A 21,555-nucleotide genomic window follows, 5' to 3' on the forward strand; every position below is an offset into this window, starting at 1 on the left:
GGCAGATGTGAGCAGGTTGGGCAGGGCACGGTGGCATAAGGTAGGGGTGAAGTGTGACATACAAAACAAAAAAAAGAATCAAAACAGTGAGTGAATTCAAGAATGAAAGAGGGAAAGTAAAGCAAACGTAACAAAAACAGAGGCTGTCCTCCTCAGCAAGATCAGTAAAATCAAATGTTTGTAGTGAATGTTTACCCTGTCGGCTCCTGTGGTGTATCCCCGGGCCAGGGCGGGTCCAGGGGGGTCTGAGTACATGTCCTCCTCCTCTTCCTCCAGGATATCAGACAGGTCCGAGCCCCTACTGTTCTCTGTTGCACCGTACGGAGGCTCCACCAGGCCAACAGCATAACCCTGACACACAGAGCACAACCACACAGTACAACAGGACAGGCTTAGAGCATGTGGAATAACCAATCATGTCAATACAAATGAAACGTAAATTGACAAGGTAAATCCTCAAAATGCTCATTTTCATAGTAGGAAATGTTACTATGAACGTTGCTATGTCTTGGTATAATGCCACTATCCTCAATGCTCTCTAGTCCAGGGGTTCCCAAGCCTTTTTGGCCCACAACTCCATTTTGATATCTGAAAGTTTGCATGACCCCAACCATTTGAAAGAAATGATGTAATTAACATCCAATGTTTACTTTTTTATTTGTGGCTATGAGTCAATAGCAAATGAGTCTAACATAATCTCTCTTATCTCACCACCACTAATGAGATGGGTGTGCTTGATGCATGTCCAGTCAGAGCTTCTCAAAGTCAGGGGGCGTGGTCGACGGTACGCACCTCGTCTCTGCTGTCACATCCAACCTGGATACATTTTTTAATTTTTTATATGCAGACGAGAGCACTGAATCCAGCTTCACACAGATATGAGCTGATGAAGGGTGCCATGAGTTTTAATGCTCAGAGGGAGACGGAAGTGGATTCCCTTTGAGTCAGGAACCAAAACTCCTCCGTAGTGACCTGTAAATGCATTGTCTGCAGCATTCGGTCCCATGACAGCTCGATCAGCTGTTTGACTTCACTTACCGGCATGTCAACTGAACCAGGATCACAGTCAAACTGATTGGAAAGCAGGTCCCAAAGTGCTATTCCAAGCATTGGAGGTGAGCAGTCATCACTCATGTGGGACACTTACTGATGCTGTTTTCTGAAACATGCACAGCCGAGGGAATGGTTCGCTTTTGAAAAACTCTCTCCAATAAGAATTTTTTCCTATCTGACAAAGGTATTAATGTGAGTTTCTGCGCCTCGAAATTCTCACACTTTATTTTCCGGTAATATCAAAGTCTCTGCAATATTGTGTGGTTTCATAACGTAGCAGGCCTATCCATTCACAATGGAAAGATTCAAGCTCAATTGTCAAGTGCGGCCTTTTCCCATGAGCTAAGGGTTCTCTCTGGTTGAATTTGATCTTTTACATTTGAATCATTTTCATTTAGATTTTTAAGGGTAACCGCTTTACAATGATTTTGAGATACAAAGACGATATTATAATATATATTTTAAAAAATATATATATGGGGTCACGACCCCTAGTCTAAAGCACCATGTTGATAAATACGAGGTAATGATCCCACAGCCTTTCCTAGACCTAGATGAGTTACTGGTTCATCTAGTCAAGGGGTGAGGCTGGATGAGAAAGAGTTGAGAAAGGCTGGGTGAGAAAGAGTTTCTTTCGGCAATGAACATCATCAGAGGATTAAAGCACAGAGTACTAGCCAATGTGAGGGGAACATTGGAACAATAAAGAACACTTCAGAGTTGACGGGCGTATTGCATCTGCCCAGAAAACTGGCAATGATATTTAATTTATCACATTCCAAAAAAGCACAGTCAGTACTAAATAACTAACTAACCAACCTGTGGCTGCCCGCTGAAGCCTGGGTCCTTCTCCTGCCTGAGGAACTCCTCCATGGACACCAGGCGTGTGGTCGACCTCTCCATGGAGTAGTCTGGTTCTGACTCCAGGGGAGAGGGGGCTTTGGGGGGCTGGAGAGAGTGTCTGTCCTGGGGTGGGGTGGGACAGGGCTCAGGGGTTGAAAGGTTTGCACGGGAGTAGTCCTCCATGGGGAGAAAGTCTGTGATGGACATGATGGGACGGGGAGCTCCGGGGATTTCTGTGACTGCTCTGCTCTGCTCCATGGCTGCTGGCACTAGGCCTGGGACTGGACTCTGGCTGGGGGGCAAGGCTGCATTGACCTGGAGAACAGACAGGCGTACATACAACATACACTTAGTTAAAATAGTTGTAATAATGTAAACTAGATAATAACATACCTCTAGTACTATATATTCTAGAGCAGTTGCAAGGCTCCAGACTGAGACCATTTAGTCACATTTTGCGATTCTTAGGCTGTGTGAGTAAAATGTTTGATTGGTCGGATCGGTGCGAACTGCAAATTCAAGCTGGTCACTCAAAACAGTAGTCTAAAGTGCATTATTTTCCTGATCCCGGCATGAAAGTGTCTTCCCTGTCCCTGTGTCCGTCCCTGTGTCTGTTTCTCCTTTCGCGCAGAGTAGGCTAATGGGAGAGATAAATTATTGCAACATAAAAAAAATGCAATAAACGTTTTGAAAGGAGCTGTGCCTGTTGGTGAGAGGAGGGTCTCAGCTTTCTGCAGGTATTACTCTCAACATTGATGGTGCGCGGAGACTGCAAAGGCTATAGACATAAATGGGTATGCTGCAAAGTTTTTAGGACGTTACATTTACTGTTACATTCATCAATTACACGGCTAACTAGCAACATATTATATTTAGCGATCTACCTAATGCATTTTGAGTTTCCACTTCCTCAGATGGTGAATTAGCCCCAAATGAATTACCTTATGTGATATTTAATTTATACACACAAAATTTTGCTAAGCAAATGAATCTCTATTGAACAGAATAAATGTGCAATTCTGGAGCCCTATATTGAGAGTAAAATATAGCAACAATAGGGTAATTGTCAACCCAAAATTTGTGACAATCACTGGTTTAGGTTACACATAAAAATATCTTGATCCTGCATCCCTGCTTGAACACGTTTCATGAATCATACCATCTCAGTAGCACTGCGAATTACTTTATAAGATGATTGCAATTTTTTTTACTATTGTGTGATGCCGCAACAAAGTTTGGTGCGACCGAATAATGGCCTTGTGCCACAAACTGAAAATGTTAGTGTCACCAGTGTCACCACAGGAAAAAGTAAGTCTGGAGCCATGAGGTGAGTTCTAGAGTTCTAGATAAGAGTTTTAGAGGAGGTGTTGTTGCATTACTGTAAGTACCGTTGTGTTGATGTGAGAGGCTGGTGGTAGCATGGCCTGATAGGCTGGTTGTATTGGTGGTGACATCATAGCCTCATAGGCTGATGGTACTGATGGCAACTTGGCCTGATAGTTTGGTGCTACTGGAGGTGACATGGTGGCTTCATGCATTGCCAAGGCATCCCGAGGGGGAGCAGGAGACTTTGCTAAGGGGTTGGCCCAGGCCTCTGCGTACGAGGCAGGGAGTGGGGAGGAGGCCTCTGTGTGGAGGGTGTGGACTGGGGGAGAGTTGGCAGAGGGCAGCCCCCCGTTAGGGACCATGGCGTGTGCGTCTAGCGGCGGTGAGGCCGTGGCGTAGGGTAGCGTGGAGACTTTGGCAGTTGAGTTCCCATAGGACGGGGATTGGGGCTGTACGGGTGGTGATGAAGACAAGAAGGGGGGTGACTGGTGGACAGGGGGTGACTGGTAGGGTGGTGACTGGTGAACGGGGGGTGACAAGGAGCAAGGGGCGGAGGTAGCCGAGGCCTGGTCCGTCATGATGGCGGTTAGCTTGGCGGGCACGTTGACTGGCACAGAGTCGGTGGATTCCCCGTGGCCGGACATGGTGCGCACGGTGAGCTGGTGGGCCGTCATTAGGGACTGGATTTGAGACGGGCCCATTAGGGCACTGCCTGCCGTGGGGGATGACACCTCCAACACCTAGGGTATGGCAGAAGAGAAGATGGGTAGTGTCAGCAGCACAGACACATACTCTCTACACAAAATATCTTCACAGCAAAACAGTCCTACACATTATCTTCACAGCGAAACACTCCTACACATTATCCTCACAGCAAAACACTCCTCACACACACTATCCTCACAGCAAAACACTCCTCACACACACTATCCTCACAGCAAAACACTCCTCACACACACTATCCTCACAGCAAAACACTCCTCACACACACTATCCTCACACAGAGACGTAAAACACTTAAAGGATATAAAAGTCAGCGGTATAGGACAAGCCATTATCACAGATACTGTTCACAGCCCAAGCTGAAGCACTGAAAATACCATGGCACATTTAAACACAAACCAGCGTCTTGAGGAAGAGAGCAACAGACTCAATGGGTCTTTAGAGCACAGAACCTCTCTGAAAACAATGGCTTGACAGACACACCGATTCAAACTCATTTCAAAAGCATTTACCTCTTAGCATAATTTCAACCCCATTACACCCAAAACCTTAAACACTCTCCTCTGTTTCCAGTGCATTCAGGTGCAGAAACACAACACTACAGTTATTGCCTTTTTCTTGTCAGCATAGATGGTGTATCCGGTGACGCGGACTCCGTTGGAGGTCCCAGCAGCATCGATGGTGACAGGCAGCCAGCTGATAAGGGCGATTCCCGGGGAGGGCCCCTGCTCCAGCTGCACATCCAGAGGAGCATCAGGGGGACCTGGGAGTGGAGGTAATAAATATTAGAAGACAAGCTTAGGTCTTAAACAGGGCTTGATTTCATTTGTCCTCTCTAATCAAGGCCTGTTTTAAAGACCTGGGAACACCAGGTGAGTGGAATATATTTTCATGTAAAAAATTAAACCGGCAGTTCTTCAGCCCTCTTTGATCTCCAGTATCTCTCTACCCTGGTTGCTCACTTACCTGCGGCCAGCACGGTAAAGGTAGTGGTGGCGGTCTTGTGTTCCCGCCTCTCCTGGGGAAGCTCCCAGGGGGTTTGGTGTGGCCGAGCCTCCACCTTGACCGTGTAGTGCAGGCTGGGCGTAAGGTTACTGAGACACAGCGAGTAGCTGCCAGCCTTAACCAGCTCCATCTCCTCCTCGTTCAAGGACACAATGTGCACATAGTTACTGTTGCTGGGCAGCCACGACAGGCTGGCCGAGGTGGCGGTGACACGGTCGACTCTGAGCTGGGTGGGCGCCACACATACGTCCCTGCCCACCAGCATGGAGCAACGGAGCTGGTCTGAGCTGCCACGCTCAGTCAGGCTCTGCACAGACACTCGATAGGCCTTGAGATTGACGTCTAGTCTCTCTAGGACAGCTTTAGTCTGAGAGCCGAAGGGCACGTTGAGCCTCAGCTCCTGGTCCACGTACACATTGTAGCTCCACACATTGCCCCAGCCCGCTGGCACCAGCGGCCCATCCCAGCCAATGATGATGCTCTTGGCCAGCTGTTTGATGAGGGTGAGCTTGCGCGGGTAAGGCACAGTGTCCACCCCCACCTCCAGGTCTAGGTCCAGGCCGTTGGTGAGGGGGGCTGGGGAGAGGAGGGGTCGGAGGGAGGGGTCCGTGGGGGCCGGGACCTGCTCCCCTGAGGGGAAAGAGACGGATAGGGGACCTGGGTTGGAGGCTGCAAACGTAGGGTCGGTCCTCTCAGAGGTACATGGGCTCCCCAGGCGGAGGTGGTGCTGGTGGCTGGCACTGTGCAGGCTGCTGTCCAGCAAGGAGTTGTGGGATATGTCCGTGCCCTCTGGAACGTGGGCGCTCATCATGTCGTCATCTGAGACGCGCTCCACAAAGTTGGAGGGGACCAGCCCTCTCCGCCCGTCCATCAGCTCACCTGCAGGGGGACACAGAGAGACAGACTTGTGTTTGGTATGTCGACACTAAAAACCTTGACCGTGTTAAAATGTCCGTGTTAAAATGGGAACTTTCAGTGTAAAAAATCTAACTTTATAAAACTGTTATGAAATTAAAGTGGCAATGAGCAGTAGAAAAAATAACAAGGTGTCATCCCAGCCCCTGTTTTGGTAAAAAGCTACGGGATGGATTTGGAGAAATGTAACCACTCAAATTCAAATTCAGATGCAAGGACTGACCATCCATGATATCAAAATTATAGTTTGAACCATGTTTTGAGGCTATATAGGGTTTGTTAACGTTGTTTACAAACATTGGCGTAAAACAACCTTATTTTTGGGGTTTTGATGGGAGTACAACAGTTGAATTAAGCTCATGAGGCATTTATACGTTATTTTCTTTAAGAATGAATGTTTTGCATGTAGCAACTGCTGATTGCCCCTTTAAGGTTTTGGAGAAGGCTCACCTTCATAGAAGCCGTCGTCATCCATACCGCCATAAACATAGATGTACTCCCCAGCGGTGAGTGGCAGCTCCACCTCTGGGTTATCATTTGGACCATCATAGGGGTTATAGCTTGGGAAAAATAAAGTCACATTATCATGTATTATAAACATTACCCATCTAATCGCATTGTTACAGTTGAATGCTGATATAAGACAAAAATGAATAACATTCTTAGTGAGAAAAAAAAAATATCATAACTGGTCTCCAATTCAATCTACTAAATAGTATGCCTTCGGTATTTAGTGAAGGCATACTGCTGCTTTGGCCAAATCTGTGTCTGTCAGTCCTTACCTGTATCTGCCGATGAAGACCTGTAGCTTGGCGGCTCCTCTGAGAGCGGTGTAAGGTGCTGGGGACACATCAATGTCCAACTCCTCCACTTCACTGGCTGTGTCAACCTTAGAACATGACAGTCAACAAATGAGGCCACTGGAACCCTGTTATACCGGGTGGCTCAGTTGGTAAGAGCTTGGTGCGAGCAATGTCCATTCATAGCAATGTCCATTCCTAGCCAGGTTCAATTCCTACAGTTTCACATATTCATACAAACAACATATACACTCACTGGAATGTAAGTGGCTTTGGATAAAAGTGCTTCCTTAGTGTTATATACAGTATGGAGAACAAGTATTTGATACACTGTCGATTTTGCAGGTTTTCCTACTTACAAAGCATGTAGAGGTCTGTAATTTTTATCATAGGTACACTTCAACTGTGAGAGATGGAATCTAAAACATCCAGAAAATCACATTGTATGATTTTTAAGTAATTCATTTGCATGTTATTGCATGACATAAGTATAGACCTCTACATGCTTTGTAAGTAGGGAAACCTGAAAAATCGGCAGTGTATCAAATACTTGTTCTCCCCACTGTATATAATTTCTACTGGAACCTTGAGCTGCCAGCAGGTCAACATCTTCCCAACACCTGGCTGGACCAATGCCTCCTGAAGAGTAGAAGGCCAGGGCCACACGCATGATAGGTTTTTCTGCCATTGACTTACTCCCTCAGAGATTGTGCAATGAGATTTATGTATAATGTGGGCAATGGGCACAATTCACAGTGGATTGGGACACTGGCCACTAACAAGCTGCTTATAGGGAATGTTCTCTTCTCTGAAAATGCTCCCTTTAATACCACACAGTATCAGCTTAATGATCTGACTGCCTATGTTTACCTCTGGCCAATACTGTAGGCAACTAGATTCAGCCATGGGACAGTTTTTGTCCAGAACATGACTATAATCGGGTAAAATGAAGGATGGAGGGGTGTGCATCATTGTTAACAGCAGCTGGTGCGCAACCTCTAATGATAAGGAAGTCTCAAGTTTTTGCTCGCCGGAGTTAGAATACCTCATAATAAGCTGCAGACCATACTATTTACCAAGAGAGTTTTCATCTATATATTTCGTAGCTGTCTATTTACCACCACAAACCGATGCTGGCACTAAGACCGCACTCAACGAGCTGTAGAGGGCCATAAGCAAACAAGAAAATGCACACCCAGAGGCGCCACTTCTCGTGGCCGGTGATTTTAATGCAGGGAAACTGAAATCTGTTTTACCTTATTTTTACCTGCATGTCAGCTGTGCATTAACCGTTACTCTCTCGCGGGAATTCCACTAACTGTCCTTTGTAGCCAAATGTAGCTGCTGCTCATTCCGTTTGCTCGAAAATGGATAAATGGTTAAAAAAACTAAGGCCGCATCCATAGATACACATACCAGCCCTACTGGTAGTACTGCTACTACCAGCGGTACGACACCTGCACCTGTCGACGACACAAGTTATTCTGCTTCCATAGATACACATACCAGCTCTACTGGTAGTACTGCTACTACCAGCGGTACTACACCTGCACCTGTCGACGACACAAGTTATTCTGCTTCCATAGATACACATACCAGCTCTACTGGTAGTACTGCTACTACCAGCAGTACTACACCTGCACCTGTCGACGACACAAGTTGTTCTGCTTCCATAGATACACATACCAGCTCTACTGGTAGTACTGCTACTACCAGCAGTACTACACCTGCACCTGTCGACGACACAAGTTGTTCTGCTTCCATAGATACACATACCAGCTCTACTGGTAGTACTGCTACTACCAGCAGTACTACACCTGCACCTGTCGACGACACAAGTTGTTCTGCTTCCATAGATACACATACCAGCTCTACTGGTAGTACTGCTACTACCAGCAGTACTACACCTGCACCTGTCGACGACACAAGTTGTTCTGCTTCCATAGATACACATACCAGCTCTACTGGTAGTACTGCTACGACCGTAGCTATACCTGCACCTGTCGACGACACAAGTTGTTCTGCTTCCATGAGCACATCCAATGCTAGCATCAGTAATTCTACATTTGTTGTTAGTCCAGCTAACATGGACACTGACAGTTGTGAATCTGATGCAGCCGAAGAGCTACTGCCCCCTTAACCGGGAAAGCACCGAACAACAGACAGGGACGTTGGACCATCGAAGAGGCGCAAATATGATGAGAACTACATTGATTTGGGGTTCACATATATGGGGAGTAGTGCCTTTCCTCAGCCACAGTGTGTTATATGTGCAAAAGTACTATCTCACAACTCAATGAAAACTTCACTCTTGCGCAGACATTTAGAAATAAAATGAAATAAAATAAAACATAAAAATAAGCCACCGTTTTTGAGCGAGAATTAAGACGACTTTTGAGTAACAGATACCATTAATAACAAACGTCTTATATGGAGAGCTACAGAGTTTCTAGGACAAGCAAGCCCCATACTATTGTGGAGTACTTAATTCTTCAATGCCTTCATCAAACAACACTGGTTCACGACGCATCAGTGACATGGCAGGAGATGTTTTGAAACAATTACTGCTTCGCATACAAGCTAGTGAATTATATGCGTTACAGCTGGATGAGTCAACAGGCGTGGCGGGCTTGGCACAGCCCCTGGTATATGTCCGTTACATTTATGGGGGGGTTAATTAAGGAAGACATCCTCTTCTGCAAACCACTGGAAACCAGGACAACACGAGAGGATATTTTTAAAGCACAGCACAGCTTTGTGACATCAAATGGACTTTGGTGGTCAAGATGTGTTGGTATCGGTACTGATGGAGCAAAAGCCATGACAGGGAGACATAGTGGAGTGGTAACGCACATGCAAGCAGTTGCTCCCAAAGCCACTTGGGTTCACTGCTGGATCCGCAGAGAGGCTCTTGCTGCTAAGGGAATGCCTGACAGCTTGAAAGATGTTTATTATACTGATAACAAGTTCAAACAGGTGCCATTAATACAGGTAACGAGTGGAGGACAGAGGAGCCTCTTAAAGAAGAAGTTACAGGTCTGTGAGAGCCAGAAATCTTGCTTGTTTGTAGGTGACCAAATACTTATTTTCCACCATAATTTGCAAATAAATTCATTAAAAATCCTACAATGTGATTTTCTGGATTTCTTTTCTCATTTTGTCTGTCATAGTTGAAGTGTACCTATGATGAAAATTACAGGCCTCTCATCCTTTTAAGTGGGAGAACTTGCACAATTGGTGGCTGACTAAATACTTTTTTGCCCCACTGTATGTATTTTTTAAAAATTGGGAGACACGCTTAAAGTTATTTTTACTGGCCATAATTTTCACTTGTCTGACCGCTTGCATGATGCCGAGTTTCTCGTGATCTTGGTGATGATTTTTCTCGACAGAATGATCTGAATCTAGGATTACAGGGACTACGCAACAATATTTAATGTGCAGGACAAAATTGAGGCTATGATTAAGTTGGAGCTCATTTCTGTCTGCATTAACAAGGACAACACACAGGTCTTTCCATCATTGTATGATTTTTTGTGTGAAAATTAACTCAAGTTTACGGAGTGAGTTGGTTGCGCAAATACGCATGTACTTTCCCAAAACGAATGACACAAACAACTGGATTCATTATCCCTTTCATGCCCTGCCTCCAGTCCACTTACCAATGTCTGAACAAGAGAGCCTCATCAAAATTGCAACAAGCGGTTCTGTAAAATGTAATTTAATCAGAAGCCACTGCCAGATTTCTGGACTGGGCTGCGCTCAGAGTATCCTGCCGGCAAATCACGCTGTTAAAGCACTGATGCCCTTTGCAATCACGTACCTATGTGAGATTGGATTCTCGGCCTTCACAAAAGCATGAAAACTAAATACAGGCACAGACTGTGTGGAAAATGATTTAAGACTGAGACTCTCCAATACAACTCAACATTGCAGAGTTATGTGCATCGTTTCAAGCACACCCTTCTCATTAACCTGTGGTGAGTTATTCACAATTTTCGATGAACAAATAAGGTTTTATATGTATGATGGTCAAATAAAGAGCAAAATGATTGATTACTATTATATTATTATTTGTGCCCTGGTCCTATAAGAGCTCTTTGTCACTTCCCACGAGTGGGGTTATGAGTGGGGTTATGACAAAAACTCACTCATTCTTATGTTTAATAAATGTATCGTATAGTATGATTACTATATGATTACTACTTTTGCCATCATCATTACGATGATGGCAAAAGACACCATTTGAGAGTGCGCTGACCCTGGTGCTAGAGGAGGTACGCAGCTGGAGGTTGAGTGTTTGAAGGGGTACGGGACTATAAAAAGTTTGGGAACCACTGGCCTAAAGCATTATTCCTCACCTCAAGTTCAACTGTCGATGTCAGTTGGTGCGCACTGCCTTCATATCATACGCCTGCAGTATAAATATACTTATTGCCTCACCACACCAAACCTTCACCAAGGTTTCACAATTTTATTAGGGTGACATCAAAAGTAAGCCAAGTAAATTTTAATAGGGAAAATACGAGCAGGGTGTTATATTGCTGCAAACATTACATTTGGAACTTAATTTGGCAAAAGAAAATGGCTCAGAATGAAACTAAATAAGCGAGAGAAGTATAAGTCTCCAGCTTCAGCGACTTTTGCAATTCATTCCAGTCATTGGCAGCAGAGAACTGGAAGGAAAGGCGGCCAAAGGAGGTGTTGGCTTTGGGGATGACCAGTGAGATATACCTGCTGGAGCGTGTGCTACGGGTGGGTGTTGTTATCGTGTCCAATATGTATCGAGGGCCAGCCAACGAGAGCATACAGGTTATCAAGGGATCCAATCATTTTGAACCCCACTGTATGTCTCTGCATAAAATACAAATATTTTGGGGATTAATTCCTGGTGATTTAATAAAAAATAAAAAAAAATATCTTAACTAAAAACTTTGTAGAACCCCAAAAAATCACTTGCAGGCCGGTTTTGGCCCACTGGCCGCAGACCCCTGCTGTAGGCCGACACAAACATACAAACAATCGCTGCCAGTAGGATGAAATTGCACCCTATTCCCCATAGGCTATATTGCACTACATCTCTATATATAGTGCACTACTTTGATAGGGTTCGGATACACACACACACACTGACACAAACGTTGAGTGTTTTGTTTGTCGACTGGCCGTATGTCTAATTATAGGGTCTGAGTGATACATTATGCATAAACAATAAGTAACAGGCATATTTTTTATCGCTCCCTGCCAGCAAAAAACCTTTTAAGGATAATCACTTACAACTACTACAACCTTAATAATCCACAGCAGTGGGATTATCTCACTAAATATGAGCTTTAGAGAGCTAGCTGCTGCTGGTGCTGCCTGTCCTGACCTGGCTGGTTTAGATGGATGAGAGGGAGGGAGGATAAAGATCTACTACAGAGAGACTTAGACCCAACACTGGCTGGCTGCGGCACGCAGGACAGACATCAGCTAGCTACAACACACAGCTGGACACTGGATGAGGGAGAGGTCTGCTGCTTTAAAACATGGAAGAAATGGTTTAAAAGCCCCAACCCAAAAGGGTCTTATCTTTTGAATTGTATAATAAGTGCTGCATTTGTCTTTGGCCAGTATGCTACATGACAGTGCCATGTGTGAGAGAGAGAAAAAGGTTAAGGCACAAAGCTGGACACCGTATGAAAGAAGAGTTAGACCACCCGACCGCAACAGGGTCCTATTCACTTATCTCTAGCAATGTATGTGTTGTATTTGCCTTTATTTATTTAAGCCGAGGCTGTTTGATAGTACAGTGTGAGAGACATGAGAGAAAGGCTAATGACGTTTTTACATCCATGAAGTCTGACGAGCAAATCCATAGGAATGACTGTGCCATTTTGTTAATCTCAACAAGCAATCTGTCCTAAACATAGAGTTGAAAAGGAGGAGGCAATCCATACGAGCGGTTTGATCTTGAGGAATATTTGAACCCAATTAATTGAAAATTGCAGTTATTTTCATGATTAAAGATGTCAGCAGCATGTCTAATGCAACAAAGTATCTTAATATCTTTGTGTAGAAGATTTATTGTGTGTGTCACTAGTAGATACCCATAGACTTCCAGTCATTGCACTAACGCTAGTCAGCATTGGCACGCAAAACTACCTCTAACTTCCTTCATACTGGAAACCGACATAAAAACAATAACCACGAGTTCATCTGACTCTGGGGAAGTAGATAAAGGGCCTTATTGCCAAAATCCTGAAGTATCCCTTTAAGCAAAACTCAAATACTAAGACAATCTGAAATTGTCATCTAGTCCTACCGTTAGTGAGACTACTGTACTATGTTTTTAAGCTGAACAAGAAACTCCCCATATTAATTAAGTAGTGACTTAATCCCTATGCAATAAATCAGGATTAAATTATGTGTTAGAGCTCTCACCTCGTGTGGCGTGGGGCTGGTCCTGCGTGGGCTGTGATGGGGGCTGTGGTGGGACTCGGCCGACTTTGGGGAGAGGTGGGTGGTGTCAGAGACAGACTTGGGGGAGCTGGAGGACTTGGTCAGGCTGATGGTGGGCAGCTCACGGTGCTTGGTGGTGGGGGAGCGTGTGAGACCCGCAGCGTGAGGGGTGGCCCCCATCTGGAGAGTTGCCGCCACATCTACAGGGAGGAGGAAGATACTTCATGAGCAAACAAATCTCTCCGCCTTTTTCATGTTTCATCGAAAGGATAGCGAGAGAGTAACAGGAAAGTTAGGAGGAGAAAGTGTGCTAGAAGAGCAGCGGGTTGGATTGGAACCCATGTGAGCACAAGTACATGTGTTCTGGAGGCAGTGGCCTAGACAACTGGACCACCTCAGGCTACAAACATACACCCTCTTCTGTGACCTGTTTGTAGTTATCCAATTGAAGGTTGGTGTTCTAGGTCCCTGGCTGATTAAACAGTGGAGTGGAGTGAGTAAAACCCTCCTGTCCCCATCTGTCTCTGTGCTTAGAGGTCACGACCCCCGAGCACAGCACCATACATGGCACACAGGGGCCAGAAAGAACTAAGGGGCTTAACACATACATCCCGGATATCACTCACTCACCGTTGTTGAACCACGCCTCTGTGTGTGTTTGGGACCTTTGTGTGAGAGGGATTGTATATGTGTGGCATCATTCATACAGCCACTCACTGCAGGCCCCACCAAACCAAACCAATTGATTGTGAATATGTGGGTCGTTACAATTAACCTAACAGTGATTTCAGGGACCAAGTTACTCAAAAAAAGACCAGGAAAGGGAGTGATAGTGCTCATGGTAGCAGTGACAGTCTCAATGACCCAGGATCTCTAGGAATAGTAGCAGTACATGGTAACGAGGAGTCCTAAGGGAGAGTCTCTCTCTCCTCCAGACTCCAGAAGTCCATATCATCACCCAGAGAGTTCAAATCATCCCATAGGTAGGCCACCTTGATCTACAACAGAAACAGCACACCCACTGTACATGGCTGGAAGGAGGGAGGGATGGATACAATAGAGATTTGAAGGGATACTTTAAAGCCAGTGGCGGCCAGGATTACAATATATTATGTTCTCAGTCCGGGTCTGCATCAAAGTGAATGCATGCGGAATCCCTTTCAAACGTAATCATGTCGATTTAAAAGTAATACCAACACAATCCTACATGGAGATCCAGGGTTGGAATAAGCACTCTTTAGTTTAGCAATCTTCATGTGTACAATCAATCTTGGTAGAAACTATAGACCATATTGGTAAACTGTGCCTGTGGGAGATTCAGTATTAGTAGTTAAAATGAGCCTGAGGGGGCATACAAAGGACATATGAAGATGCATTTATTGGGATGGGGAGTGTATCTCATGAGGGAATATGAGTGAGTATATGGAAGGTATTGGTGTCGTGACGGTAATATGATATGGTTGAATGGTTAGGGTAATATCATGGTAACAAAGGTTGCCCTTTGGCATGTATCAGGAACATGATGGTAATAACGGTTGCCATGGTTACCCCCAGAGAGGCCCACACCGTTGGTCAGATGGCAGAGGGCATGGTTAGTGAGGAGTGCGGAGCCGGCCAGGTCCAATTTGCCGGCCTGCAGTCGGAAGGTCTCCAGCTCATGGCTGAGCAGGCCGAACTGTTCACTCTGGCTGCGACATTTATCCTCCAACTCGCGCACCTTAGACTGAAGACAGCACAGAGAGAGATAGAGGTACACACACACACACACATACATACAAAGGATTTAGTTTCACATCCGAGGCAAACAAAATATCATATGCTAATGAAAGGGTATTTGTGTGGTGGCCTACTTTGACAATCTGCCTATTTAAAAATGATACTACTGGAATATCAACTTAAAGAAATTGACTTATTATCATATGCATAAACATTCACTTACAATTACTATCACATTTAGGATCAAATTAAAAGACAGAAAGGCGGGAAAAGGAGTGAGAAGGGTGAATAACAGGTTTCAAGGCCTTAGTAGGAGGTGTTGGTTTTGTGGGTGACAAACAGAATCTGAAGCGTAGCTAGCGTAGTTTGCAGCGAGTTGCAAGTCCTCCGACACAGTTCTGCAGCGCTCACAGTCACACTAGCAAAGCCACTACAGAGCCACGGCCACAGCTCAGTCAGAACACTCTAACAGGGTTCAGCATCAGCCCCCAGTGAGTTTCTATAACCGGCTGCTTTCACTTCCGGTTGTGGTGGGAGTTTCCTGGTAGTGATGTGACAGGGCCCCTAGCTAAACGAAACACACACGCACGTGCACTGACACACACATGTGTGCACACACACACACACACACACACACACACACACACACACACACACACACACACACACACACACACACACACACACACACACACACACACAGCTTCCTGTCAAACCTCTCACCTACACCACCAAGCACAGCCTGTCCCAAATGACTGCTCGAACTCAAACATGAACCAAGTCACAAAGTGGGAGATAGAGCAAGTAGATCCAGCTAATGTATGACATTTTCGTCATTCATCAGACGCTCACTTACAATTAGTGCATTCATCTTAAGATAACCACAGTCATAGTAAGTACATCTCTCCTCAATAAAGTAGCTAACAGCAAAGTCAGAGCTAGTAAGGGGCGGAAAAAGTCAAGTGCAAGTGTTGGTTCACAAAAGTTTCATTTTTTAGGTGGGGGCATGCTACCCGTTCTCTAACGAGATTTGAGTCACTGTGCTGACTATAGGATAGATCAAGCTCCCAATAGTGAGATTCAAAACTACGTTGAGAGGAGAAAGAAAGAGAGAGAGAGAGAGAGAGAGAGCAGCGAGAGAGAGGGAAGAGAGCGAGAAGCCCCACTGTCAGGGTCACAGCTCGACTGCCAAGAAAGCAGGCTAACTCTATCTTAACACCTTGAGCTTAAAACCAAGCCAATTCTCCTATGAACAAGGTTCAGTTTACTCAGCCCAGCGGGGGACTGGATTTCGTGCCATAGAGTAATCTAACAGCAGCATCACTCGGCCTGACCTGTTTCACACTGACTTTAATCACCTACACTCACTCTCTCACACTCCACTTCCTCCCTCACTCTCTCTCTCTCCCTCCCTCACACTCCACTCTTTCTCTCTCTGTGTGTGTGTGTGGACGTGTATAGTTAAACACTTCCATACACACAGTGCTAGCGCACACAAGACACATACTAATACACATTCACACACAGAGGGCCAGCCAGCATCAGAGGGTTTCTCCATGTCAACAAAGGGATTATTTAAAATGAACACAATTACTACTAGGCTTGTTATGTAACTGGTTGAACCACACAGACGTGTAGGAAAAGGCACATAGGACAGTACACTGACACATGCCGGCCTGGCTGGAGCCTATCACCTCTCAGAGAGAGCCCAAATATTCAAAGCCTGTTACAACACTATAGACCACCTCTGCTGTAGCTAGAAAACATACAAGGCCATCTTTGCCTTTCCATAAATACATCCTAGAAACCAATAACTTCAGGTATAGAACTTCGGTAGCGTTTTCCTCAGATTTGCTTTATTAAAGTCCCCAGAGCTCATGTTGTGCAACATTTCTATAGGCTATGCAATTGCGTCAGAAAACAGTGATGGCCTCTATTAAAAAAAGGTGGATCCCATCAGCTTTCTGTAGGCTAGGCCTACTATATTTATTTCTCAAATGTATTAATATTTAGCACATTGCTTCTCTTCACAACAGGATTATAGCCTACCTGCCTGGCATGAAATGAACTATGTGAAAGGTGTCCACCAATCGCTATTTAAGTGCCTAGATGACATGTATTTTTTTTCCCGTTGCCCCTGTTTTTCGAGATAGGTGCATGATAATGGTCTATTCTAAATCAAAACATATTTCACACATATATTATTTAGTATATGTAAAGACAAGATTTAATCAAGAATAGTGTAATGGGTGACAATATTAGCATATCACTTGTGAATAATTTATTATCACTCGTGAATAATGCCTATGTCACGGATTACACACACCTGGTTCCCATTTCCCCTGATTAGTATGTTATATATGTTCCCTCTGTCTTTGTCGGTTATTGTTCCCATGTCCGTTGGTGGTGTGAGTACCTATGCGTTGGTGCAGCTGTTTTATAAAGCACGCAGCATGTTGTGTTTTACAGGTATCGTCCCGTGTCATTCAACGAGGTTTACCCTCGCTTGTTTGTTTGGGTACAGGCCAGTGTTTTTGTATATGTGTTTGTTTTGGGAGTATTAAAAAACCCTATTGTGTATTCCTGCACCTGTCTCCAAATCCTTTATACCAGCGTGACAGCCTAGCTTAATGCAAACAGCGCATGATGATTTGTGCAACTTTTTCAAATCACAGTCGCACACCTCATGTAGCCTAGACCTATATGTTTTGACAAGGTTTGTATCACAACTACAGTGAACAAATAACTTCTTAAAATGAAGCACATTAATCAGCTGTACAACGGGTGTAGAGCCTAACTGGCATACATACGCAGCGCGTGAGATTCTAGTTTGGGGAAGATCATTTTCACCATAAAAATGCACCTTCATAATAAAAGCAAAACATGTATAAATTGCATTTTTGGTCACTTATGAGAATGGTGTTTTCCTGCTAATGGACATTTGTGCTTATAGCCTACTGTCCTGTGCGCATTGCTGTGCTTATAATGTGAAGAAATAGCCTAATAGTTTATCAACATTTTGAGCAAAACGTTCTCATCTGCTGCGTCAGGCTCATTGCTTAAAACAGGTTATTTGATGCTAGTGGTTGTATTAATTTGGGATCTATCACATACCACAACTGTTCCAGACTATGTATGTTTGGAATATTTATAGGTCAACTTTTGTACTATGGGGGATAGTAGATTGACATATGCTAGTGCTTTTGCTTTTCAGCGAAAAGTAAAATGTGGACAGTTCTTCCCATATCTACAATATGCGCCTTGGACAAGGACACGCAGTTGCAGCCCGATGTCTTGGCGCAGCCTGTACTTGTAACCTGTGAGAAAGACCAGATCACGTGATGGAGCCATGTGAGTGAGAGGTGTTTCGGCACAAATTATAATTATTAATTTAAGCCCAAGGCCACTGGCCGCAAAAGGTATGGATTTTTTTTTAGCATTCAGCCTTTTAGTTGGCATTATGGCCACACAAAGGGAACACAGCAAGGAAATTTGAGGCATTATCAAGTGCTTGTCAAATTGTGAATGAGAGACTGATGAAGTGTGTACAGCCTGCGCAAAAAACAAAGCAGAGCTCATGCCTTTCATGCAACTTTTTTCAAATGATCATTAGAGTCACATAATGCAGCCTTAGAATGTATTAAACATGTAAACATACAGCCCAACATTTGTATCACAAGTAAAGTTACATAAGGCCTGGTGAGAATATTATCAAGTGCTTTTCAAATTGTGAATGAGAGACTGATGCCTTTCATGCAACTTTTTCCAAATCATCATTAGTCCCATCATCTAAACATTTAGCCTAAAGTTGCATAAATACATCTAAATTCAGCATGTAGGAGGACCTGTTTCTTTGTTAACCGCTCAACATAGAACAGCTGCATGTGCACACTCCCTCATTGTTGGGAGAAAATGTACTTTCTATTTTATTCAGTTATGTTAAATTGTATTCTTCATACTATAAAATAGTATAAAATAATGTCACAGAATTCTAAGCGAATCTTGTCTGCTATATTAACTAGTGTAGCCTACAGCCATATGGCATAGCCAGATCAGGGCCTAACATAAGGACAACTCAGTATGCTATTCTGTTCTTCTGAAATAGACTACATTTTCTTCACATAATGTTTCTTTAGACCGGTCTAAAATAAATAATAGATTTATTGTGAAGGTGTAGGCTATATTACATGGATTTACTAGACTTTTAAACATGCAGATGTTCCAAAGGTCTGGATCAGTGGCTTGTAGGCTGTGCATGGAAGCCAGGAGATGCTAAATGTGTTTATGTAAATAAAGGTAAGTTACCGTGAGACTGTCAGTTATTTGCTTGACAATCACCGCCACAGCCCTAATCAGGGTATCACCGGTCACATTTCAATTTGTCCCTGATTCTCAAACTAACTTGCTGCAAGGACACTTGTGTCTAGGACTTTGTAAAGGCAAGGTGTAGTAGTCTGTCTATCTATCTACACAGAGGCTTAATTAAGGTGGGGGTTGGTAACAGGGTGGATGAGGTTGGGATCTGGGCTAGAGTATCAGGACAGAGGCTTTGTGTTGCCGGTACCTGCATGCAGTCCAGAGTTGTCTGGTTAGCAGGGAAACAAAGCACAGGAAAAAAAGCACTTCAAATACAAAACTCATGCTTGTGAAAAGTGGAGTTGAGGAACAAAAACATGGTTAATAGATTAGAGTCCAGGTCCTGAGAGAGAAGAGTCTGTCAGCATAAATCATAGAGATAGGGATAGAAACGGACTGTATAGACACTATGATCTCATCACTATTTCTCTCCGTCTTCCATACCTCCTCTGGAGGGAGAGAGAGAGACTTTTACAAGTGATGCTCTTTGTTTAGAGGGATGGAGAGGAAGAGAGTAGGAGGAATAGTAATGAGCAATTCAAACAAAACATGAGCGTAACGGTACTGTACCAGCTCCCTCTGCAACACAAGCTGGATCAAGTCCTACAACAGAATACATACACACTTCATTTTACACAGAGAAACACAACACATTAACACAATGCATAACAAAGGGTTTACTGACACAATGACAGTATACACTATGATGATCAGTCTGTCGGAGGTTCTTTCACTGTTTAAATTGTTGAACAAAAAATACTGTAAAAACACTAGCAAATCATCTCCAAGGGATTTTTATTTTGGAAATCTTTTCCAAAGTATTCCCACACATAATAGAGAGATATATGTGGTCGTACACAAATGTAAGCAAGGGTTGAAATAATTATGCTTTGGTAAAATACTATATCTGTTTGGGCTTCTTGGGGTCAATTTGCAGTCTACAAATGATTTGTAAATATGTTCCGGCCCCCTGATCTTCCGCTCAAGAAAAAAATCGTCCCTTGGCTGAATCTAGTTGATGATCCCTGCTCTAAACGAACACACTCTACCTCTCACACACTCTACCTCTCACTTCTCTGGGGAGAGAGAGAGAGTCAGTGACTTCCACAAGCTTACGTAGATAAATATTGATATATTCCCCTCGAGCGTGCAATTTCACCTCAGCCTCATTAGCCATTAGGCCTATACTATAGCATGTTGCAGGGAGGCCCTGCCTTTTATCGACAGTCCTGTGTTACACAGCCAGGCTACCTTCATGTGAAAGAGAGGGAATGATAATGTAGTGTCTATAGACCTACAACAACCGCACCTCTGCACCAATAGAAATATCATCAGAAACATAGAAGTACAAGATCTAGACCTCTGTCTGCACTATATAAATACAAGCTCTAGACCTCTATTGGCACCATAAAAATACAAGATCAAGACCAGACTTACCTCCAGCAACTGTACCACCCCCTCATGCTCCCTCTTGGCAAAAAACTCAGCCTGTTGAATGGAAAAATAAACACAGTTTTTTATTTATTAGTTCACATCTAGTCCCTCTCAAAAGTTCTCTCTAGAACAAAACAAACAGCCCTGCACCCAAAGGCTGCCTCCTACTGGACAAAGTCTTAATTACCCATAATATAATTCATGACAACATTTTTTATTTGAGTTTGATTGGGTTTTGCTGAGTGATTGCTAGGAACAGGGTTTCTTGGCAGTTGTGATTATATACAGTGCATTTGGAAAGTATTCAGACTCCTTGACTTTTTCTACTTTGTTATGGTACGTCTAAAATTGATTAAATAAAAAGCAATCCTCAGCAATCTACACACAATAACCAATAATAACAAAGTGAAAACAGTTTTAGAAATGTTTGCAAATGTATTAAATCTTAAAACAGAAATACCTTATTTCCTTAATATCCAGACCCTTTGCTATGAGACTCAAAACTGCGCTCAGGTACATCCTGTTTCCATTGATCATCCTTGAGATGTTTCTACAACTTGATTGGAGTCCACCTGTGGTAAATTCAATTGATTGGATATGATTTGGAAAGGCAAACACCTGTCTATATAAGGTCCCACAGTCAACAGTGCATGTCAGTGCAAAAACCAAGCCAAGAGGTCGAAAGAACTGTCCGTAGAGCTCAGAGCCAGGATTGTGTCGAGATCTGGGGAAGGGTACCACAACATTTCTGCAGCATTGAAGGTCCCCAAGAACACAGTTGCCTCCATCATTCTTAAATGGAAGAAGTTTGGAACCACCAAGACTCTTCCTAGAGCTGGCCGCCCGGCCAAACTGAGCAATCGGGGGAGAATGGTCTTGGTCAGGGAGGTGACAAGAACCCGATGGTCACTCGGAGAGGTCTAGAGTTCCTCTGTGGAAATGG

General features: G+C 44.0%; 1 protein-coding gene across 8 annotated transcripts in view; it reads right to left on the reverse strand.

Annotated features, from left to right (window-relative positions):
- Nucleotides 1-21,555, reverse strand: part of LOC118391007 (peripheral-type benzodiazepine receptor-associated protein 1-like) — a 172,902-nt gene that overhangs the window by 27,109 nt on the left and 124,238 nt on the right. For 6 of the 8 annotated variants that reach the window (XM_035781905.2, XM_035781906.2, XM_035781904.2 and 3 more), the window contains 11 exons: nucleotides 20,616-20,666; nucleotides 19,749-19,781; nucleotides 14,655-14,829; nucleotides 13,089-13,306; nucleotides 6,648-6,754; nucleotides 6,316-6,425; nucleotides 4,912-5,829; nucleotides 4,557-4,708; nucleotides 3,285-3,962; nucleotides 1,873-2,211; nucleotides 196-351 (listed from right to left, as the gene is read on the reverse strand). In XM_035781905.2, coding sequence (XP_035637798.1) covers nucleotides 196-351; nucleotides 1,873-2,211; nucleotides 3,285-3,962; nucleotides 4,557-4,708; nucleotides 4,912-5,829; nucleotides 6,316-6,425; nucleotides 6,648-6,754; nucleotides 13,089-13,306; nucleotides 14,655-14,829; nucleotides 19,749-19,781; nucleotides 20,616-20,666 — 2,937 coding nt within the window. The remainder of the gene's footprint in view (nucleotides 1-195; nucleotides 352-1,872; nucleotides 2,212-3,284; nucleotides 3,963-4,556; nucleotides 4,709-4,911; nucleotides 5,830-6,315; nucleotides 6,426-6,647; nucleotides 6,755-13,088; nucleotides 13,307-14,654; nucleotides 14,830-19,748; nucleotides 19,782-20,615; nucleotides 20,667-21,555) is intronic. The other 2 variants (XM_035781907.2, XM_035781902.2) reach the window with 1 other exon arrangement.

Source organism: Oncorhynchus keta, chromosome 12 (genome assembly GCF_023373465.1).
Source record: "Oncorhynchus keta strain PuntledgeMale-10-30-2019 chromosome 12, Oket_V2, whole genome shotgun sequence".
NCBI lineage: Eukaryota > Metazoa > Chordata > Actinopteri > Salmoniformes > Salmonidae > Oncorhynchus > Oncorhynchus keta.